Source organism: Vipera ursinii (assembly GCF_947247035.1).
Source record: "Vipera ursinii genome assembly, chromosome: 1".
In the NCBI taxonomy this organism is placed as follows: domain Eukaryota; kingdom Metazoa; phylum Chordata; class Lepidosauria; order Squamata; family Viperidae; genus Vipera; species Vipera ursinii.
Genome location: NC_139512.1, coordinates 85,150,933 through 85,176,414, shown reverse-complemented (window position 1 = coordinate 85,176,414; position 25,482 = coordinate 85,150,933). Strand labels below are relative to the sequence as shown.

General features: G+C 34.9%; 1 protein-coding gene across 5 annotated transcripts in view; it reads right to left on the bottom strand.

Moving 5' to 3' along the window:
• SHANK2 (SH3 and multiple ankyrin repeat domains 2) overlaps positions 1-25,482 on the bottom strand; it is a 394,189-nt gene that overhangs the window by 25,355 nt on the left and 343,352 nt on the right. For all 5 annotated transcript variants that reach the window (XM_083374122.1, XM_083374125.1, XM_083374126.1 and 2 more), the window contains one exon: positions 3,792-3,922. In XM_083374122.1, the coding sequence (XP_083230248.1) occupies positions 3,792-3,922 (131 nt within the window). The remainder of the gene's footprint in view (positions 1-3,791; positions 3,923-25,482) is intronic.

Sequence of the window (25,482 nt, the reverse complement as noted above, 5' to 3'; positions counted from 1 at the left end):
CCCTATGAGAGGAGGAAGAGAAAAAGTGGTAGAATACAGGATGCAATCTTCTATCTCCCACCCTTAGGTATTTATCATTCTTTCCCTTTTGCAAAGCATTTCATACTCTGTTCGGCTAGCTGAAGCAGAATATTGGAATAACAGAGTTGGAAGGGACCTTGTAGATCTTTTTTTTAAAATTTATTTTATTTTTCACAATTCCTTTAATATACCACAAACTAACCAATGAAATATAAACATTTTTTCAGGTATTTAACATTTGTTATATCAGTAATGCTGTAAGTATTATATATTGCCATACATAAATACATACACGTAAGTTTGGGTGCTGCTCGTCCATTTCCCCTTTCACTGTATCCACCCTCCTTCTCTCTCTTCCCTCTTCTCTACTTTCTTTCTCCCTTTCTCCTTTCTTTCCTACTTCCCTCTTCTTCCTCTCCTCTCCTCTTTCCCTCGCCACTCCCCTCCCATTTCTCCCCACTTCTCCTCCTCTTTCCCTCCAACCTTCCCACTTCCTTCCCCCTCCTCTACTCTCTTCCCTCTCTCCTCTCCTTTCTTCCCTCCCATTCCTCTTCCGACACAATTCAGGGGTGATGTCTGAGCAGCTCCTCTCCTTAGATTTTCAATGTCTATATTAGGTATGATAATATCCTTATCTCCTCATTTTTCTTCCATCTAAATTAGTGTTATTTGTCTTTTAAGCGTATTCTCTTTTTCACCCACTCATAAAATGTTCCCCAAATTTCATAATACTCTGACTCTGTCTTATCTTTAATTATCATTGTTAATCTATTCATTTCTGCACATTCTATTATTTTCCTGATGACCTCTTCTTCTGGAGGAGCTTTCAGTGCCTTCCAGTTTTGTGCAAACACAATCCTAGCTGCAGTGGTTATATGAATAATCAAATATATGTTCTCTTTACTATATTTCTCTGGTAAAATACCCAAGGACCTTGTAGATCTTTCAGTCCAACCTCCTGCTCAAGGAGGAAACCCTATACCATTTCAGACAAATTGTTGTTCAGTCTCTTCTTTAAAAACTCCAGTGTTGGAGCACCTGCAATGTCTGGAGGCAACTCATTCCACTGATTAATTAATTGTCAACCCCAAACTTTAATACTATTTGAAGATAGTATTATCTTCAAATAATACTATTCAGAGAGATTCAGAGGCAGGAATTTAATGCTTTTTGTTTCCTACTATGTTGGAGATGACAGACTTCTCACTGATTCTGAATAATTTTCCATATTTAAATAAGAAATTTCCATTTAAGTAATTTAAAATTCATATATACTCATATTTTAGTAATGCACAACAAGAATCTACTTAGGCACAGTATTATGAATAGTAGAAGAGCAGCAAGGGCACAAAGAATTGGGCACTGTTTTTCTGACCTTTCTCTATACTTTTTTGATTAGCCCTATAATCGTTGTCATACAGCAATATTTTGCTGATAATACTGACAGATATCTTTGGGAGCAATGCTATAAAACAGCACAGCCATAGTTATCCTACCAGTACTTGTATTGTTGAATCTGCACACATTTTCCGTTGGAAGTGCAACTTGTCTCATCAAAGCTACATAAGAAGTCAGCGGGGAAATACGTTTCATGGCTTTCTGACAGGGAAGAACTGTCCTGAAAACAGTTCACTTTTGGGGTTTTAATTTTGAAGGTTTCGTGGCTGTCCTCTTGTCCAGACACAAAACTCATTTTTCCCCTTAAAGGCAATTATCAACATCTGTTCATTTTATGATGTAATACATGTAAAGAAAGTGCAAAGTACTCTGGAGAGAAGAAAAAATAGGCCATATGTACTTGTACATACAACCAAAAGCAAAGGACCCACACTGTGGCTAATAGCAAGTATCATGTCATAAGAAAAAAAAGTCAGTTTCAAAATAAATAGAATTGGTAGTAGAAGAGGAGGAGGAAGAGGAGGAAGAGGAAAAGGGAGAGATGCATCACGTTAACCATCAGTGAGATATTCAAACAAAAATAGGGCACTACCCAGAAGTGACTTGAAAATTACTCAAGAAATCAAAGTCCACCTCCCACCCATCCGTTAATGAAATGTTTCTATTCTATTTCTATTCTAACCCTATTTCTGTTGCTGTGATAGCCAAGGTTTAGTGGTAAAATTGAAGCCAAATAATTCTGCGGAAACTCAAGTTCATTGTAATTATATTATAAAAGACATTCCTAAAGGATGTTATCATACTAATTATTACTGAGATCCAAGAGACTGACAAGTGATAATGAGATGGGATTACCAAAAATAGCAACTTCTATTTTCCTCATGCCAAATCTAAATTCTCTTTTGCTTTATTAATGTATTCCTCTCTAAATGCACTTTGATTCTACATATTTATACTAAAAACAGCAGAGAGAATTCAGGTAATTTTCTGTGGCTTTTTCTAGGTGTCAAATCCTGCCACAATAATCAAACATCGCGTTTAGTAATAGAATCCTTCCCAATCTTAGTATTTATTGAAATGTAGGAATCCAGGGTGGACCCAGAATCCATGTACTTAATTTTAAGGAAAGAGAATGGATATAACTGGATGCTATGCATTGTAAGAGTCCCCCACCCCCCGTTGCTTAGATTTAATTCTCAACAGCAACACAAATCCCTTGTATGTGCTGATGAAGGAAAACTGAAGTGGTCTGACAATCTTGCATCAGCTCTTGGCCCTAAAAATTATTTCATTACAGCCTGAGACTGAGTGCATTATGGGAGTCATACTTTCTAGTCACCCGTAGTTCACATGGATAATTAATCTTTTTGGCAGCATACATAACTAGAAATGTAAAACTCTGACCACAGTAACAGGATGGAACTACATGTCCAAATATGCTTTTTAATTCAGTTCTTAAAAAAGTGTTGGGAAAATTGAAGACAGAAAAGAAAAACTACAAATATACTTTTCTAAAGATAGTACTATATAAATCTTTCTGATCTGTTCTGAAAGAGGACATTGTGTATGATAAATACACATTAATGATCTCTTAGTAGCCTCATTAATGACTTCATAATTAAAACATTTTTATACTCACAAATAAACTAATTGGTATCAACTACTTAGCAAATTGCTTTATACCAGGTCAGACTATGAATCCAACATATTCAATATTTCTAATGCTGATTTCTTGTGATTATCTAGATTTTGAAATAAGGCTATTTCTGGATATGCATGGAGGTACTATGGATTTTTATTACTGATATATAGTACTTCTAGAGTGTTTTGTATTTGTTTTTGCTCCAATTTTTCACTGCACAACAGATTCATATTTTCTAGGGAGATAGCAGTTGAATTCAATCTTAATAACAAGTGGCATAAAATTATTATACACCAATAAATAAATCTCTAAAAAGATGACTTCAATATAGTTTGAGAGGAAATAATATGACATCAATGTATGAAAAAAGATATTTTATGTTATATTATTGTATACTCATGAGTTTATCTCATGCAAATATTAATAAATACCATTGAATTGAAAGTTACACATATAGAAATATTTTTAATATGGAAAGATGAATATGTCCCTTAAAATTATTTCTGCTATTTAGTGCCAGTTATGTTGTTATGTTCTTTATCTTAATATTGTATAAAATACGGTGAATTTATGTGGGATAAGCTTAGGTGTGAGTGCATATTGAGTAGACATTAGAGAACCCCCAGAATAATTAAAATCAGAGCATTTTTTTCTATTAGGAATTTGGAAACATTCTTACTTCATCAAAGCCGCTGTAATTTAAAGGAAACTTAATATAGACACCACTCACATTCATATCTGTAGCTGAGGGAAAACATCTACTAGAAGGTCGTTGTTTAATTGTTGCCACTCTTGAGTCCAAAACTGCATTTTCTGGAATTCTCGATGGCTTGGAAACTGGCACTATTTCATCAGCTTTATCTGTAACACAGAAATGTATGCTAAAATAAATTTAATTTGTCCAAAGACTGAAAAAGTAAATGTTGCAATGTAAAATATAATTTAACTTTTTTAAAGATGCAAAGAAAAAGGGGATTTTGGCATTTTAACAAGGCAATGCTTGAACATTGTAAGTCGTGCAAGCCGAGCAATTTTATTGCTGCTGCGTAACATGCATGCTTTAGTTTTAAGCCTGCATGCATTTAATGTTTACTTAGTGTGACTTGAAAAACAATCCTCTTCTTCAAACCTTCAAAATGTGAAGGGAAAATATCTATACAGAAATGGAAAGAAAACCTTTAGAAATAGTATACCTGCAGAGAGCTGTTCCACACAGTAGTCATGAGAATGTTACTGAATTTTTAAAGAAAAGTAGGCATTTTAAATGCCCTATATATTACTGCTTTATTGTCAACTACGGATGTCAGGCTATTTGGCACTTCTGTAGTGAGCATTAATGATTTTACAGATTTCTGAATATTAAAATGATTTTATTTAGGTCCAATGTGGGGACTTTGAAAGCTTGCATGAGAATTTTCCTATGAGCCTGACAATCTCTTACAATGAATTCTCATATCCATACTGCTATTTATGAACCGTTTTATTTCAGGCTGAATTATAACTGTGCGTTTGTCCATCAGGGAGCAGTCATGCAAGAATGACCATCGAATCAGATTCAATTACTGAATGCAACAAATCTTTAAAGTGTGTGCTGAGTACTGCTATCAAATTATAATTTGAGACCAAGACAGTAGTCACAGTATGAAGACTTCATAATGGACAAAAAGTGGAAAAACTGATCTGGGCTGGAGAAAAGAAAAGAGACTATAATAGACAAATTGTCATGAATGTTAGCCTTCAGTTTTAAATACAAAATAGATCTCAACCACATAAAATTTATCTACCCTTTTTGCAATGTGGTAAATTTGGATCTTGTAGTACTGTCAAGGTATACCTAGTTATATCCATATATCAAAACAAAGAGAACTGCTGTGAGAGTTATTTTTAAAGATACAAGGGAAATGCTTAAATCAAGAGTTAGACTACAGTTGAAATATAGCATTGCAGTTGTGTGCAACCATTCCTTTACACTAATAATAAAACCAGCCTATTTACAGACTAGGATTCAACCTATACTACCATATTTTCCGGCGTATAAGATGACTTTTTAACCCATGAAAATCACCTCAAAAGTTGGGGGGTCGTCTTATACGCCCAGTCGTCTTATACGCCGGAAAATCAGCATCTGGCGGGAGCCGGCAGGGCAGTCCTGCGCACGTGCGCACTCCCCAGCTGCTCCTTAGCAGCTGGGGAGTGCGCGCGTGTGCAGGACTGCCCTGCCAGCTCCCGCCCGACGCTCTTCCCTCTTGAGGCAGCATCGCTCCCAGGCTCCTAAGGAGTCTTCGGGGATGCTGCCTCAAGAGGGAAGAGCGTCGGATGGGAACCGGCAGGGAAGTCCTGCACACGCGTGCGCACGCAGGACTTCCCTGCTGGCTCCCGTCCGACGCTCTTCCCTCTTGAGGCAGCATTGCTCCCAGGCTCCTAAGGAGTCCTCGGGGATGCTGCCTCAAGAGGGAAGAGCGTCGGACGGGAGCCGGGAGGGAAGTCCTGCACACGCGCACGCACACAGGACTTCCCTGCCGGCTCCCGTCCGATGCTCTTCCCTCTTGAGGCAGCATCGCTCCCAGGCTCCTAAGGAGTCCTCGGGGATGCTGCCTCAAGAGGGAAGAGCGTCGGGCGGGAGCCGGCAGGGCAGTCCTGCACACACGCGCACTACCCGGCTGCTAAGGAGTGCTCCTTAACAGCCGGGGAGCGCACGCGTGCGCAGGACTGCCCTGCCGGCTCCCGCCAGACGCCAGCTTGCCCTGCTTCCTCCACAGTGAGAGGGGAGGGCGTGCCTTCCCGGGATCGCTGATTTTCTGGCGTATAAGATGACTTTTAACCCATGAAAATCACCTCAAAAGTTGTGGGGTCGTCTTATACGCCCAGTCATCTTATACGCCGGAAAATACGGTAATAATATTTTTCTTTGCAATATCTTTTATATTAACATTCACAGACAGATTAAATTACAAGCACCATTTATGGACATCCATTTTGAAAAAAATCTAGGAAATGGTAATAAAACTAACACACAACTCTTCTTAACCTAGGATTTGTATACACAAAAAATATGTATACATAAAAAATTCAATAACAGCTAGAAAAAAACTTTATAGCTTATAAAATTTCTTACTTCTACCTCATTAGCAAAATGAATTTAAAATGTAAGTTTTTCTGACCATTCCTCTTTCTTTCAGTGAAAATTAGAATAACTGCACTACAAATTACTTTATGGGAAAGAAAAAATGGCACCTTAATGCTTAAAACAGCTATCTTAATTTTTAATGGCTGTTTCACCCATGCAAAGTACAGGCATTATCATAGTGTTTGCAATGTTTGCATACAAATTCACTCCCTAAACATTTGGATTAGAGTAGGATAAGGAAAATAGATTTTAATGTACCATTTCTAGTTAACTCGAATGGTTGGAGGTGGTCTGTGAACATTTTTTCATATAATACCAACAATATTTAACTATCCCTTAACTACTGAAATAAATAGGGAAGATCTTGTGCTAGTTGAGTTTGGTGTGTGTATTATAGTCCATATGCCCATAGGACTAACTGGATCAAGTCAGGGGTATTTTAATGAAGTTAGTTTTCTTAGCACTGGAAAACTGCTCTGGAAAAGGAGCCTCTTAAGTTGCTGATGGTTCCGGCAATGTTATTATAACATTGATAGAACCGTTAACAAGTATCATGCCAGTATTTACATCTTTGTACGTCTTGTTTACCTCCTTCAAACAAGATTAAAAGATACATTTGCATTCAATTTAGAAATAATCCAGTCTGTGTTTTTCAAACTAGGATAAGCCCTTGGATATGATGTAAACCGTAATATCTAATAACTTCATTTAAACATTTTAAACATTTGGGTATGCCGGCACATCCACCACCAAGAATTTCAAGAAGGAAGATTTCATGTTATGTCTCTCCAGCCCTATCAGTGATCCATAAAATACTTTAGGGATCAAGTTAGAATTATTTTGAAAATTGAAATTATCTGTCACTTAAAGTCTATAAATCATCTGTAAATGTCACAAAACAATTCATTGTTTTTAAAACTAAACAGACAGACATAACCCTATAACTAGTCAGATAATGAGAGCTACAGGAAAATGATGTAGAGGCTTTGAAGACACTTGAAAAAGCATGGATATATCCAGTGCAAAATTATGAGAACCATGCTACTGATTTTGCAAGACTGTACTGAAAGTCTGACCAAAGCAATAGATTTGACTACAATAAAAGTTTGCAAAAATTTTCTAATACATTCATGTATTGCAGCCACACATTATATCATTGGCATCTATCTTTTGTTGATCTTACAGCCTCTGTTCTCAATTTATTTTCCCTTGTCCAACAATTTCTTTCATTCAGTGGATGTATTATGTACCTTTCCAATTGTAGATCAGAATAGCTGGAACTTAAAACTGGAATGGGACAAGTAAATTGGCTTCCAGACAGCATGAAAAAAAATGTCTGGATACTTTGGCTGAGTAGAAACTCCAACAGCAGTTCTGATAGCATTGCTAGGTGATAAATGGCTTACAACTGTGTGCTTCTTTGTTTTTAAAAAAGTCACCACAGTAAAGTAATACAGGTAGTCCTCAACATCTGACCACAATTGAGCCCCAAATTTATGTTGCTAAGTGAGACACTTGTTAAGTGAGTTTTGTCCCATTTTACGACTTTTCTCGTCACAGTTGTTAAGTGAATCTTTGCAGTGGTTAAATTAGTAATACAGCTGTTAAGTGAACCTGGCTTCCTCCATTGACTTTGCTTGTCAGAAGGTCTCGGAAGGTAATCATGTGACTCTGGGACACTGCAACCGTCATAAATATGAGTCAGTTGCTAAACATCTGAATTTTGAACACGTGACCATGGGGATGCTGTAGTGTGAAGTGAAGTATGAGAAATGGTCATAAATCACTTTTTTCAGGGCTGTTGTAACTTTGAACGATCACTAATGAACTGTTGTAAGTCGAGGGCTACCTGTACAACAGGATGAACTAAATCCCTAGAAGAAATGTGTTAAATTCAGAAAGAAGGTCATTCTTTCAAATAAAAATATATATGTTTCATTGAAGAAACTGAAAAATAATTACAATTTGGAACCACACTTCATTGGTACTGTAAAATTTGCATAATTTCCTTTTTTTTACATAATTCTCAGCTTCTATCACACTTTTAAAGTGACATAAGGCAAATTTAAAAAAATGTAACATTGCATAGCTGAAATAGTCTTCCAGGTGTTTCTGAAATTTTATGTCATTTCCCATTAAGATCTGTGTATCTTGTCTCTATGTAAGACTTTGAACACTAAACCTTAAAACACTTGTCAAAGTGGAATTTTTTATCACACTCATTAATATAATGACATTTCTGCAAGAAAGTAGGTTCCTGTATCAGTGAGAATGAGTCTTAACATGCTTCAGTTTAAAAGAGTTTATTTACGAAAGTTTCTGTTAACATGTTAAAGAAACAAAAATAAATAAAAACAGGCACAGATGGGGCGCAAGTCAAACAGGTGTGAAAAGCCACACCTGCTAAGTAAGATGCATTTGAGTACATGGTCAAGACAGAACACACATGGAAGTGTCCTCTTCATCTGAGAGCTACTGGGTCTAGGTTCTCTCAGGACAAGGCTTTGACTGAAAAGTTGCGCCTGCAAAGTGCCTGCAGTCAGAAGGTTAGCTTACACCAGCTGCATTTCATCATTAGCTCAGTCATTTAGCAAAAAGCAGCTACAAGCATTTCTTTCACTTGGGAACACACACGGCTTGTTTGTACTGCAGCAAAATGCTTCTTGACTATTTCCTTTCAGACTCAAAATGAAAGGGAGCAGAGAGGGGATCATTGATATATGCACACAGAACACTGATATATGCACAAACTTGGTTTTAGTTATGGGTTTGACGATATATTCTGGTGACTCTAAGAAAGTCAATTTAAACATTGAGGTCAAAGGTCAACTATTCAGGGCCTGTACACAGTGGTATCACTCAATGTTCAATTTACTCCTGAAAAGGGGACCTTTAAACAATAATATACCACTTTGAGGGCCATCTTGTATTCTTCTTCTATGTAAGAGAAGATTTGGAGTTCCAGCCCAGTCCCAACCACATTAACTGGTTTTCTGCCCCTACTGTATTGCTCATCTGCCTAGAGCTCCCTGGCCTGAAGGGAGAGGAGAGAGATTTTTATTACAATGCATCCACTATGATGCTGAGCTATTTTTCAGACATTGTGGCACAGTACTCAACAGCATGTCATGACTCTTACATTCTGACGAGGTCTGGCTGTAAGGAGAGTGACGATCAATATCTATGATCTTATCAAATATAGTTTCTCCTACAAATACTATCACTGCTGAAAGGGTGTAAGCACATATTATTTTTCCTATTTTTAAATATTCAAACTTAGAGGATAACTATGTTACCCGCAAAAGATGTGGCAAGAAACGTCTGAAAATGTCATTCCTGTGCCTAAAAAGGTTTGCTGGCACATTTTTGTATAAGTCACAAATGCTGTAATTGAGTCCTGGCATGTTGTAGACTGCATAACTAAGCCAAGATAGGCTTGGTTATGGGCTAGAGATCAATCTGGTCAGACCTACAGAGGATAAGAATGATCATGATCCAAAAAGGCACTTACAGGTTAACCTCAGGCCAGCATGCCAGAAACACCAGGCAAGAGACTACTCAAACACAATTTCTAAGGTGGGGATTGTCAATATCCACATACTTACCAAGAACGTCAGTATGCTTGCTCAGAGGGAAGGGGATCATGGAAAAAGAAAACTCAAAAAACAGCTGTGTCCAGAAATGATTTGTATTTGTAAGAAAAGCAATGAATGTCTGGCACAGTGTAAAAAAATGTTCTCGTGTAGCTAAAGTAAAAGAACAGAAGCAAATGTTCTTCAAATACCAGCAGCAAACATTGTTAACAATGCAAATAGAAACTACAAAATGTTAGACTAATCTAGTCAGCCAGAATATAACGTTAGCCAAATGTAGAAATGGTCAAGTTCTGCCATTCATGGCCGTATGGCTAAGAATTAAAAGGACAGGCACATTAAAAAAAAATCTCTTAAAAATACTATCCCTCATGTGATAATTTATTTTTTCTTCCCTCCCTCTTTTGCCTGACGCATGGGCATGGGCAAAGATGCCCTCTCGATTATGGCTCTCTGCATTCGGCCACTGCGACGAGGCACTGTGGCTTGCGGTGTTTCTTGAGAGTCATTAATCCCTTCATCTCTTGGTAAGTACACAGTGGACATTGCCACTGCATCCTCACCAGTCCACGTTGAGGCACTGGTTAACTCAACATGAGGGGTGGCTCTTTGGGAGATACGAGTTTCAAGGACCTGTGTCCTTGGTTGTTTGAGGAAAGCTAAAATCTCAGACAGGTAGTTATGAATGGCTCTTGTGGATGTTGCCACAATGCCTAGCTGCAACTCCATCCGGCCCATGGACTGTGACATGAGACCCATGGACTGTGCATGCTCTCTCTTTATGTTCTCCAGCAGCTGCACAATCCTACTGTTGGTTTCCATCAATAGCTTTTCCCCCTCTGTCAGCTGTGCTTGCCCTCTCCAACCCTGATCCCTAGAGACAGCCTGAACACCATGGCGATCTTCATTCATTTCAATATTCCCCTCCTCAAGAGAGTCACTTTCATATTGAGTTCTACTGAGAGATTGATCGCCAGGAGATTGCATGTCCATTGTACACTGTGGAGTCCGCTCTGGTGTTGGAAATCCCTCAAAATCTTCCCCAACATTGCTGGGTGTTTCAGATGATGACAGTGGCCATGGCCAACTCTCCGTAGTTCTGGCTGGTGAATCTTCATCTGAAGCAGGCACTGAGGACTCTTGTTCTTCTGCAGGTGTAGACGGTGAGCTTCCTCTCTGGTGCCTGGGTTGCCCCGAAGATCCAGGAACCTCCCCATCTTGTTCCCCAGTGACATCTGGCAATCAAATAGAGGAGCAACAACCACTGTATCTGAGGCCAGGAAGATGGAGGAATCTACATACATTGGACAACACACAAAAAGAAGCCAGTTGGGAAACCAGAGTGTTTGTGTTAGGGCTGTGTAAAATGTAGAGACTGAGAAGTGCAGGGAGTGCTGAAATTATTAAAATATCATAAAAAGCACACTGCCTTACACCCATAACACATACAACTAAGCTGGATCCCAAGGCACAACTTTCAATACACTTTTTTTGTGATTGTGACATAAATGTCTGTGAACCTATCAAAAAGCTCACCTATGCACTGTAGTGATGTTCACAGTCAGAAATCTCTGTGATGAACTTTGGGTCAATTGTCCAAGCGACCTGAGCTTCCTGTGGTGTCAGATGTGCTCCACCACCGGATTGTATGGCAGCCTTTGAAGCACTGGTTGCTATCTTCTCTTTTGTCCGTCGTTTCATCTCACCCCTAAATCCCTTGCAGAATTATTGTCACAAAATCACTGTGACTATTAATCAAATTTATCCTGTGAACAATGTCTCTTAGGCTCTCATTGTCTGTATACATTTATTTCCTTTCTGTTGCTTGTAATAAAAGCTAGTTATACCAAGGGCATTGTTCATCAGGATACTTTTTCTTTCTTTGAAGGTATTATTTGACTTGTGCTTCTCCTGATTCCTCACTTGAGTAATTTTGTAAGGAAAATATTAAACATTTTTTCCACGTTTGACAAACTTTATGAAGAAGGTTTAGATACTAAATTAAGGCCATATAAGTGGAACCCTTACACATGATGTCAATTCACATCTGCACTAAATCAAATGTATTCCTTGCAAATAGTTATATAATTCATGCAATTCATAGTTAGACTATTATGGTCTGTACAGTAGTTCTTTAGCATATCCATACTAGCAAAGAATGAGAAAATATCTTGTTTTGGAAAAATAAAGTAAGCCTTCTGCCTCAGGGACAATTCAGCCATTTACAATTTTCTGAGAAGTCCGCTGGAATGATCATAATAATCACTGCTTTAAATTATCACACTTCCCACTTTTAAGAAGAGTTGGGTGTGAATATCGATTTTATTAGCTTCTTCTTCTGATCATTCCTAGTGAACTTTGTAGTTGGTGCAAATACCAATTTGTATGATTTTTCAAACATTTGAATTTTGTTAGGTGTAACTCCTGCTCATTGAAACACACCACATGCTGCTCTTATCAATTTTATTTGGAGTTATGTGTTTGCGCTAGGGGGCATGGGTGTATGTATGTGTCATATTAAAAAGGATGACTTTATATATTATTCCTTAAAATAATCCCTTGTAATTTCAAATAAGGAAAGGATTACTATTATGATTATGGGCAATTTCCAAATGTTATTGTAATTTACCACCCAAGATCTTATATCCATGTATTTTTAAGGAACACTGTGTACTTCATCATGCAAGAAAAATGAAGATTTAATCTCAACAATAAATGTTACTGTAAAAACTAATTATTTCTCCATTTTGAAATTAAAATATTCATATTTGGTTTGTGTTTGGGTAGACTGTCCAGTTGCATGTTTCATGAAAACTGAGGATGAAGTTGTGTTTATATAAGAAGTATGAGAAAACACTGATGAAAATGGAAGGGGTGGGGGTACATACAATCCTTGGAGGTTTGACTGCATGGAAATTTTTTTAAAAGGGCCATTGTGGGTGAATTCGATATAATATCTGCTGCTTTTTCATTTTTATCCCCACCTTTACTTCACTAGTACATCAGCTGTGACCAGTGACTCCAATTTTCCTCAGAGAAATGGGCCACAAAATTCATGCATAAAAAACTAGGATCCTTTTAATCAAATGAGTAAATCGGTTTTTTTTAAAAAAAATGTTTCTGCTCAGACCACATTGGTCTACTATATTTTAATCATTCATAAAGTTTGAAATGCAAAAGAAATGTGTTTTTTAAAAAAATGTATTAGATGACTTCCTTTTTTTTAAATTTTGTGCTTTCAGTCTTGCTTTACCATATGCATACTGTAAATATAAAGTATTGGGTCATGTTGAACATAACATCCTACCAATGATAAACTGTCAAATGAAACATCAAAATATTCTCTGGATGCTTAGAATAGTTTGGAGCCAGAGTTGTCCCTTACAATATGGAAATTGGTAATTGTTGTTCCAAACAAGGCATTTCATTATTAATATCTTTTGTCATATATTGTCAGACATTCTTCATGTTTGAAAATTGTGGGTTTTGGTTTTGTTGTTTAGAGTGAACCTACCCCAAATGGAAAGTGGTAGAACTTACATAATAATCTAAAAGTCTGAATTGTGTGATTAAAATATTCTGATCACATAATTACTGGGGGAAACCTGTTATTTGTGTTTGTGGTTCATCTGCCATGAATCAATTTCATAAAATTGAAACAACTATTTACCACAAATATATGTATTTGTTGCAATATCTGTAAAATATCTATCCTCCTAATCAGAAAGAGAAGACACATTGCTACATGGCATATGTGACCACTCACATAAATAACCACCAGGGTGAACAGAATCTACAAATTCTACATGGATTTAAGTTCTAATGTCACTCTTGAATATTTAAGATCCATGAATACATTCAAGATGATTTGTAAAACTGCCTATTAGCCAGGAAAGGGCTGAATCAAGAGATAACATTAACAATAAATAGTAAAAGCAACTACAATGAACAGGATTGTAGTATTAATTTACTATTAATATGAGATACAAAAAACAAAAATAGTATTGCAAGAATGACTTTAGACTGTTTTTCATTCAGTGATCATGGCAACTTACGATAACTATGAGCAATATTGCACTGAATTCATCAGATTTTTTTGATAGATTTTTTCCCTGCTGTTAACACATTGGTGTGATTAAAATCAGGATTTCAATCTGTTAAAATGATGATACTAGCTGCTTTGTTGGTGGTGTGGAAAAAGTATATTTAACAGAATGGAGGCAATGGAAATTTTGTGTGCCTAATAATTTTGCTGTCCAATGGCAGAAGTGGATGACCGCATGGCTTGCTCCTCTGGGCTTCATGATTAGGAAACCCACTTCCAATATTTATTTATTTGCCTAAGTGAATATGCTTCAGTTTCAAATCTATGACTTGGCTCTTGACCAGAAGCAAGACTCAAACTTTTAAGTGCTGCATTTAATTTTGTGTGTCTCAGAATTGTTAATTACAAGAAATGAACATTAACATGCCAACACATTATGTGGCATGTAGAGAGTATGCTGAAGTGATCATTCATGTTTAGTGCAGATTCAACACTACTGATGCCTTAACTATAGTTAACAAATAAGGAACAATGTATAGGCATATGAGCCTCTTCAACCTCCTCTCTTACTTTGTCAATCTATGCATGGTTTATTGATATATCTGCAAATAGATCACCATGGCTAAAGCTAAAGAACTTCACTGTCAAATAGACTCAACTTCCAAACCCAATTAAAACTAATTTTAATAACCTATTTTACAGCCATGGTTAATAGCACTGCAGATAATCACTGCACATAATCATTATTTTTTAAATTCACATTCCATAGGGAACAGAGTTTAGAACAGTTTACTTTCTATATAAAAAGTACTTTCTATTAAAAAGGTACATAGATACCAACTGCCAACAAAACATAGACCTTTAAAATGAATTAAAATCATAAACATTAGAAAAAAGCAAACAAAACCAAGTGAAATGATAAAACATGCTTAAAGCTGACAAAGGGGTAAAAGAAAATTACCATGCCTGAGACAAAAGGAAAGAGAGGATAGAGTTTATAAGTCCATGATCAATCCCTTTTAACTATAGTTAAAAAATCAGCAGCTGAATATATCTGCACTCTGCCTCAATATATTTTCGCAGTGTTTCTATCTCGAGAGCCTGTTTTAGACATATAATAATGAATCAGCATCTGGATACCCGATTCCTAAAGATCTGATAAACTCATAAACGTTCCTTAGTTTCAGTTTATCTCAACATACATTTCAGAATGCTTAACTATACAGAAGTATATGAAGTAGATTGGGAATAGGTAAAGGGGGGAAAAGGATGGGCCAAAGATCTGACAACTTGGACTCCTTATTCACTATTTTTCATCTGATGTTGTGTTTAATGTAAAAATAAAACAAAACAAAATCTGGAGTGTTCAGATTATATAACAATAAATTACTCTATAAGGGCATGTTAAGACTGTTCCTTCTTCTACCTGATCAGATGCCCTTTTCTTTTCTATAATGACATAAACAATTGGATTTATACTTGGGAATATTGTTCAGAAAGATTGCATCTCAAGATTCTCGGCTTCAAGAGTCATAAGCGTCTGGTAAAAAGAGTGACAACCTTGACATATCTTATGTGCATGTGTTGATTATTCTCCTTCCCTATGAAAGGACTCGGTTTTGGCTAAAATGTCTGTCAAATGCTGCCAGAAGTCAGGACTACACCACCTCCATAGTTGCATGGGTAGAATCATGGGTGTTGGAATACTGCTGGCTCCTTGCATCACAGAAGTCATTATCAGAATAGTCTTTTTTCCCCCTGAGTTTCTAAGTAAATGCAGGACACTGTGTATAATTTATTTATGATTTAAAATTCACACAAAAAATTAGCACAGACAACCTAGCTGTAGAAAGTCTGTAGATACAGTAGACTCCAAAGTACATTTTTACAATAATTAGAGGCTTTAGTTTAAAAGAAAACCTAATAGGTTTCACTGAGAATAGTAGACTCTTATGCCCATCTTGAGTCTTACCTGCCACTTGTATTGGCAGCTGATCCCTCCCCTGAGATGCGCTGCTCTCAGAGTCCCTCCTTTTGAGATCCCACCAGATTTTTCATCTCTATTGGATTGCTTTCTTTTCCTTATATATTCTTCCCTTTCCCCCCATATGAACATCGGGATTGTAGAAGTAGGTTTGATCTTCTTGCTGCGAGATACATGGAAAGTTCTTTGGATACAATAAATACAGCTAGCAATGCAACAGCCGTAGTAGTACACTTGAGGATTGTCTTGAAGACCCAGTTTCTTGCTCTGTATTTGAGCATCATGCCCCTTCTTCTTACACTATTCAAGATGCTCCAGATATGGCAGAAGGTTTTGAAAACCTAAGACAGATACAGATAAAAACTACCAACAAAATAATTAATACAAAATTGGGTGCAATTTACATTGCACCTTTATATGATGACTTCTGGCAGATACAATACACAATTGGGGGTAGTTTTGCAAATATTGTTCCTTCTGCATGTGGTTGCTTTCAAATGCTGTATGATAAGAACCATGTAAACATAAACCTTGGGAGGGGATGTGATTTCACATGCTGGCCTATGAATCTGTACGTGTTAGGATTTATGTTTGCACATATACAGACATTAGAAAACCACCATCAGTAGTGTAAAATATGTCTGCAGTGAGAAATTATATAAGTAATTTCTAGACATGAAGTCTCATGCCATAAAATTCACAGCAATTGTTTCATTAGTATGTGTTTCCTAATTCATTAATGCAAAATAAACATGTCTACTATTATTAAATATGCACCTGTGATAATCTAAATTTAAAGACAGTATATAACTCAAAACTCACATGCTATTAATAATGTAATGAATTACATTTAAAGTAAAACTCATCTTAACATTTTTGCGTATCTGACTCTGAAAACATTGATTTAATTGTCCTTAGACTTTGGAAAACAGTATGTAGGGATAGTTGCATACTTCAAGAGGTTCAGTATGAAAAAGGGGAACAAAGAATGGAAGAAGAAATGAGATCATATATTTACCTGCCTCAGTTAAATCTGAAAAATTTAACCCTCACTTATTTTAGTAATGGCAGCATGTAGCCCAGTGATTCATGATTTCTTGATATAAGTTTCACCAAATTTAAAGTTTTCAAAAAAATTATGATATACTAGTTTAATTATCCTCTTGGTATATTACTTATGTTTTAAATATTTATTAATTTAAAATCACATGTTGCATTTTAGAGATTTATTAATTAAATATACTCAGTTATGTTTAGTCAATAATTATTTGATGTAAATGCAGTGTGTATCTATATGCACATGTGCTGTATAGAGTTTTGGATTTAATTATGAAGCTCTTTGTAGTATCTCAATACAGCCACTCCTTACAACAGCTGCTTTTTTTCCCCTGGTGAACACATGCCTGCTCTCTTAGGAAAAGACATGGCTACTTTAAAAAGTTGCAAACAGATGCTATAACTGTGCCCCTATGATCTGAATGTAAGATGATAAAAAGAGACAATGTTTATTTTTAATTAAATTTTTTAAAAAACCATTCTTTGCATATTTATTTAGTAGGATGTTATGATTCTGAGTGCATCTAACTGTGTGTGAAGAGGGAAATGAACACCAATGACAAGTTGCTTTCTGCCCCCACCCCCATGTTTTCTCCAACTGTTGATTCAATATATTGAGGGTATCTCTAGGACACATTTTAAGGCATAGAGAAAGGCATACATGTGTCCAGGTGCACTTCTGCACATAGGTCCATGCAATTTGAAAGATAGTAAGAGAAATTCGTGAATAAATGAGTCCTTTCTTTGTAAAATATAGTCAATAAATTAAGAATATTTATGAGTAGGTGAATAATCTTGTAGAATCAAAACAAATTTAAAGCTAGAATCAGACATCACACAAAATTAAAATCCACTTAATATATGGCTTGGAATAATATTTGAACTATTATAATAGAAAGTATAGCCGGAGCTTGCACTATAAATAATAGTTTGTGGTATTAAAATTTAGCATGTTGTGTAAATTAGATAAATCATAGTTAGGATTTTGTTCTGCCTACCCAAGCCACAAAGTACTGATCTACTAGCATCTACTTCAAGTAATGATGGCTCAACCATCATTATTCAAAATTCAAGACTAATAAAGTTAATAAATGACTTGGTGTAATGTCTAAATATATTTTGCAGATTATGGCTTGCATTATTATGATTACAGATGATGTGTAAGTTGACAAACCAGCTATATTGTATACATTTCTTACATTTGTAAAAAAAAAGCACCATGCTTTACATTCTAAACTATATTTGGTAAAAATACATTTAGTATGATGAATGGAGATGTATTACAACACTGTTAGCAATACCTTATCAATTATGTGACCACCTAGAACAGCCATCAAAAAGTGAGTCCCAAGGGTCACACATGTTAGCATTTCTTTGGTGGTTTCCAATCGTCCCCTTAAAATGGGTAAAGTCAAAAATGTTGATTCTTTTTTTGTACTTTTTAAGTTTTAAAGAGGGTTCAGGTGTAAATGGATGCCTTAAGAACTGCAAATGCTCAAGGCACAATTTCACAAAGCTCTACTCAGTTTTGATGTGCAGCTAAGCAAATTGTGGAACAGCCCTGAAGTCAAGGAAATTTTTGACATCTTTCAGCTTGTCCAACCCAGGTTGCTGAGAGGATACCATAACATCCAAATTGTACCTTGAGTTTAAAAGAAGAAACTATATATGAATTTTATATCATAGCATAGTATAGAAATATATTGTATATGGAAGCTAAATCCTAATATCAAAATAACATATGTTTTAATCCTGTAGTCTTCCACTAGAATTTCTAGAATATCACATGAATTATTTTGAAGATCTGCATACTAACAGTTATCAGGGTACTTTTTAAATTTAATGTTATGCCAATGTACAAATATCACATATTAGTTAAAAATCTTATCATTAAAAATCTACAATGGATTAGGGGAGGATGTGTATATGAATCTTTTTAATAAACTAGTTCTACATAAGATTTAACAATAATAATGAAACTCAAAACAGTAATTTATCCCTTTTTAGCAGCTCCTTTGATGGCTAAATATAAACTCATCTACTTTTTGGAAATAACTACTAATATTTCCTGTTGCTTCTATTCTGATGAAAAAAAAAGACATTATTCACATACAATCCTCTCAAACCCTTCTTAAATGTCCATTAAGGGGAATAGAAATATTTTTAACAGCATTATTCCTGGAATACAAGAAATATTATTCGAATTGCTTTTTAAATTTAACCATATCCTTTTAGGCTCAAAAGAAAAAAAATGCTTTTCCATTCTGAAATTAAGATTGGCTGAATTTTTGTTGGGAGTTGAAAGAGATGAAATTTAAAAATACAGATCACTTTTCAAAAAAAACACCAGTAAATTTGGCACGATACCATGGGAAATAAAAACAAGCCACAAGTTTCCTAAAAGCATTTATTTTATAAATTCCATCAGAAAAGAACATGGAATAGTTAACAACTGAAGAAAAAAATGAATTCTAATGAAAAATGACTCATAGTGAATTTTACAGCGTGGCAGCAGCTAGACCACAATGTACCATGGAATCTGAAAGACACAAAGAGATTAAAAGCTTTGAAAAGACATTCCATAGAAATCTTTATACCTGGAAAATCTTAATGAATCCATTGCATCAATTGACTTACTCCTTTTTGTGAAGCAGTTCAAGAGTTTTTGCTCAGTAAAGTACCGCTATGTAGAGTAGTCATAGAACTGTGATCCTCATGAGTATTTATGATTCCATTGTTCATTTCCTGCAATGCTTTTTTCACCAGGACTGGAAAATCACCCTCAATTATTTTTCTGTAGTGAAGAAAGACAACTAAGTACTTTATGTATTGGGGTGAATTATATGTTAAAACCATATGAATGTTTTGTTCACACATGGTGTGCATTTATAACTGCTAAGAAACTGAGAAATGTTTCTGAAAATGGCACTGGATGTCGCTGTTTTAATGATACTCAGCATTTGACAATTATTTCTTTGAACAGAACAAGGAATTCTCCCAAAAAGTATCTGGATAGATTTGAAAATCTTACTACCCAGTGAAATCAGAAAGAGAGCTAGATGGGCATTTGGTTTAAAAGAGAGCTTTAACTTTAGACAGTTATTTAATCAATGTTGGGTTTTCATGGTTTAACCTTTATTATGGTCAAGAGCAGCAAAAGCTAGAAATATCACATGCCTCTCTAGGAAGCCCTGGTGATATAACATTTTCTTTTGTTACATTATTTTTCTATATGTTAAAAAGAGTAAAATACATTCACTGCATAACTAATAAATTCACCATTTACCTAGTAAGAAAAACAAAAAAATTAAAAATGAGGTCAGAAGATAGTAGCCTAACTGCTTATCTACAAGAATATTAAATAAATACTATAATTTAATTAAATAATACAATTTTAATTGAAGGTTGATTATTTTGTTTCAACCAATGAACACTTACACAAATATCTTTCAGAAATTCCATGTTAGACTTTTTAGCTTCAAAAATATTTATTGGTATCTTCCATTAGACAATATTATGATGGCTTGAAGACTTCTGTTCAAAATATCTTCCAAAATTATCCATATAATTGAAGATGTCTGGTTTAGCTGGTTGTATTATAGTTGTGTTGTTAACAGTTCCATAATGATGAAATAACAAGGGCTATATTATACAGTTTATTCAGGGCCTCTACAGTGCCACGTCTGAGTCCCAGTTTCATTAAAAATTCAAAGATAGCATTTGTTTTGACTTAATTTTTTTTTTAAAAAAATTCAAACGTTTTCTTGAAGAAAAAGAAAAAGAAATTGACATTGAAAAAGGAATAGGCTATAAACGTTATCTCTTTTGGATGACACATAGCAATTTTTTTCTTTAAAAAAAACCCCACACTCTAGATTGCTGCATCTTTGATTGAATTAATATTTGTAATTTCAAGGGCAAGATCAACAAAAATAGAAATATTTCTAATGTGAAATAGGCTAATAATTCCTACTTCAAGTCTACAAGTGTGTATATATCAATTTAGAACTTCATAAAAGTCAATAAATTAATGACATGTACTTGTGTCACATATCATTTTGAGAAGACTTATGATTTACGAACTTTATTCAATATAGAAGTGACACAGTAAGATTTTTTATTTCCAATATTTAACTGAAGTGTTGAAGTATTATCGAATAAAGTAAATTACCTGGTAGAATAAAGTCTGGTGCTGATGAAGTGACTTCAGAAAACAAAATATAAATAATTAAACTACTTAACTATGCAGAAAATAAACAGTTCTATGGCTAAAATCAGGGATCTATTGAAATAATGTGTGCTCTGGTTTATTTTAGGAATTAATATTTTTAAATCAGTCAGGTGGTTATTTTATTTTATTGTTTTGTGTTTTAAAAATAATATTAATTAATAATATTTTTAAACAATCTATTCACATTAATGTTACTATCAGTAAATAATTAAATTACTTAATTTATTTGGAATTTGTTCATAATTTCACAAATATATAGTTGCTACACTGCTACACTTGTAAGATTATTTACTCGGATATGAGCATAGAATTCCCCATTCATTTCTGTATAGTTACTTTATCCACACGCTCACTTTCATGTATGTCAGTTGGGTCTGTGCACTAGTTTTAACAGTTAGCACACTACGTACCCGTACATGTATACAAAACTTGCAATGGTATTATCATTTCTGAAGCAGGGCACAGCTGTTCACACATTATATACAGTAAACAATAATATGCAATTTATTCTTCTTGAATTACTGGAGATACACAACATACACAAATGTTTTATATCAATTATATCAAAATGTTTTGCTTTATATTTATGTTACATTGCTCCTTTTCCAGCATTTTTAGCATGACCCTGGAGAATCTGACTTACTCATTTCACTTAGTTGTGGCTTGTATAAAAGGTCGCTGCAATACAGAAGTATTGATGATGTGTGAATTCTAAATTATTTTTTCTAAATATTGTTAGACTTATAATAATTATTTTTTTCTAAATATAGTTATTATTCATGAGGAAACTATTTTTAGATAACAGGTACTTATTTCCAAAGCTAATAGTATATTTCTGAGTTCATCAAAGAAAGTATGAACATTGAGAAGTTATTACAGAAGTTGTATAAGGTGCAAAAAAAAGTTAAAAGCAATGCAAAATTGTGTGCTATATTTTAATGTTTTATGGCTTTAATTTTCCAATAAAAATATTATTGACCAAATCATAGTCCTTATCTGGTAGCTCTACTCTATGTAAGGAGCTGCAATTCAGAGGCACAAAGTTCACTGAATGAATTAACCCTCTCAATACCATGGAAATTTCAGTGTGGAGAATGGATGCCAATAAAGCTATGCCTGCTATTGAACTGAATGGAACAGTCTCTACATAAAGTACATGAAAAGCTTCTTTGATATATCATAGGGCACACCTGTTTTTTAAAATACGGTTGCACAAAGAACAGTGAATTTATTCATTCTTAGTATGAGCAATTGATTTTTATATGCATCTTTCAAAGCAGACGTTCTAAGGTTAAACTTCATATATGTAGTGAATGCTACACACGTGAAATAAGTCTGAGCCTATATGGTCAAATATTAACCTTGAATATCAATAGGATCTACGTTTTCTTCAGGAAAAGAAGAATAAGCAGGCGCACATTATACGTACTGGATAATTCAATTCAATTCCAGTACACAGTCAAACTTCTTAGGAGCTCTCAGCTAGTCAAGGGCTTTTGTAGCTACACAGATAGTTTTGGTAGACAAATTGGAATGCCACTATACTAAGGAAATACTGAATTTGGAACTTTTGGCCGAGGATCAACACAGAAGGTGAATGTACTGGCAAAATATTAATGTAAATAATGAAAGCAAAATTAAGCAAATCTTATTTCAGTCATTTCAATTACTGTTGTTAAGACACTAGTATTATAAACAAGTTTGTAATGTATATGCCACTGGTCTGTAATGTATTTCATCTTTATGATACATAAAGGATTAGCAATGTGCTGTGTAATCACATATACCAAACTCAAGTACCCTGCCATGAAGAAAACAGGTGACATAAAAAAGCTAGGGAAGAAACAGGATGCAACTAAATATATGCAAACTTTATGTGCATACATTTAATCTTACTACCAAATGTCCATTAATCCCCATTAGTCCTTTCATTTAGTAATCGGTTATTGCAAGTTGCACAATAAACTAGTATGCTTTGCAGCAGAGGTGGGTCTCAAGGAGATAAAGGAGAGGAGAGTTGTGACCTTATGGATTAGTTAAAGGGACAGCATTCCATGCACACGGGACAGTGTGGAATATGCTACATTAAACCTGAAATTATGCAGAGCAGCAGTACTCCAGGTATAGTCTCAAAGTGTGTGTGAGGTGCCTATTTTTTTGAGACAGAGGCAGTGTGGTTCTGTGAATAATAACTGGCCATTAAGCAGGCAAGTTAAATAAGTGATGCAGGACTACACCAAACTCCTGTTACTTGCCACTGTTTCTCATAGGGCTGCTTCACACATGACATGCCAACATGAAGGGAACCGTAGTGTAGGAAAAAATGATGGAGGTGATCATTTTCCCAGAGTCTGTTTTGACTCTGTTGCACACCTTCTGAAGTGCAGCAGGTTCCAAATACACAGTAGAAGAGACAAACAACACAACACGTGTGTGCATATTTTTCCATGCAAGGAGGCTCCCGTTTCTAAGAAGAATATTATGTATGAAACAGTCCTAATTAGTTGCCAGTTAGCACAGTAACCTTGTGGTAATGACTGGGGAACAACCAGAAACGGTCTCAAACATATAAAGGGAAAGAGAGTTGGGATGAAGGAGGCAAGGCAAAAGAAAAAAAAACATGGGATCATTTATGTCAAACAAGATTTCTCAAGGGATATAATTATTTTATACCTTTGCAAACCATTTTCTAAATGACTAAAACCATACTGATTTATTATTTTGTGACTGATAATTTGAACCACTGACAACTGTGTATTCTGCTTTAGTATAAGATGATGCAGGAAAAAAATTAAAAAAATAAAGAGACAAAAATGCTTCCCCTTACCCTTCTTCTTCCGTACTGAAGCTTGGAAATAGAAAGGGAATGAAAATAAATCAAAATCTGAAGAGAATAGTCTTCTAATAAATGCTAAGGCTTAAGTACCAACATTGAGCATTAGGCACTCCTAGTACTGGATGAACTGTATTTAAGAGGCAGTGTTTGCATTAAAAAGTGACATATGTTGGCTATTTCTAAAATCAATATCTCATTTCAAAAGTTAAACAGCATAGATGGGATGTTTTTTGGGGGGGAAATGCAATTTGAAAAAGACATTCTCAAAATACTTAGAATTTAAAAAGAAATGAACTGTAACCTTCTGATTATCGATTCCTGATTACTTTTCTGCAAATGTTAAAATGATTTATGAATGAAATTGAGGGTGTCTAATAAACATTGAGAATACAAAAACTTAACAGAATAAGAGGCTCCCATATAATCCAGCATTGGGATGCCACACGACAACTGGAGGCAGATATCTACTCTAAAAAACTAGCAACATGACTGATAAAATCTCAGCACATGTTCATGGTTTCACACAGAATTACCTGAAGTTCTTTCATTAATACCTACAAAGTTATTTGTGCTATTATGTCCTATTATTTACACAAGAATAAATTACTCCTCAAACCTGTGGCATATTTGAACCAGTTTTAGATGAAATAAAAAGAGAACGGGAGGGAAAATAATGTTTTAAAAGAAGCATAACAGGAATACATTGGAAATAACATATCATAAGCAAATGCTTTGCACCTAATCTAATTTCTAGCATTTCCACAGGGTAGAAAATGACCAATCTGTGTAGATAATTCATTGACAACAGACAGATATTCTAAGATGGAAAAAGTTAACTTATTTTCTTAAGCATTTTTTTAAAAATAGTAAGATATAAAATATTTATTTACAATAGTTTACTTAAGAAAGCATACTATTTTGATTAAATGATCTTTATTAATTACATTAGGGTGTAGCTATGCTAATTGAAGAAGATAAAAAATAAAAGCCAATCTCTCTGATAAAAGAGCATTTTTCTTCAATTGCAATCATCTTATTTTCATATTATTATTATTATTATTATTATTATTATTATTATTATTATTATTATTATTGTTGTTGTTGTTGTTGTTGTTGTTGTTTTGTTGTTGTTATTCTGAACTTGGGAATTTACTACAGGTAGTTAGCATACATTTCATTGTGTTTTAACATATTCCATTAATTGACATACAAACAGATAAACTTTCAAAGCAACAAAGTCCTGAAAGCTTCTTAGAAAACATATAGATCAGAACATGAACCTTATGCAAAATCAACTCTACAATTAATAGTGCTGTGCTTTAAGGGAAATTAGGAAACATCCATTTGAATGAACAGGATGCAATTTTCAATTCCCTTTGCTATGCAAGGCGAAGGTCTCTTAAGAACAGGAGGTGGTCTACTAAACAGCACCGATTGCTCCTATAGCATTTATTTATTAAACATACACCTACATACACATGTACATTTTCTCAGAAATATACTCAACTTGCTTTAGTGATACATACAAAGTAGCAAGTAAGTGTGCACA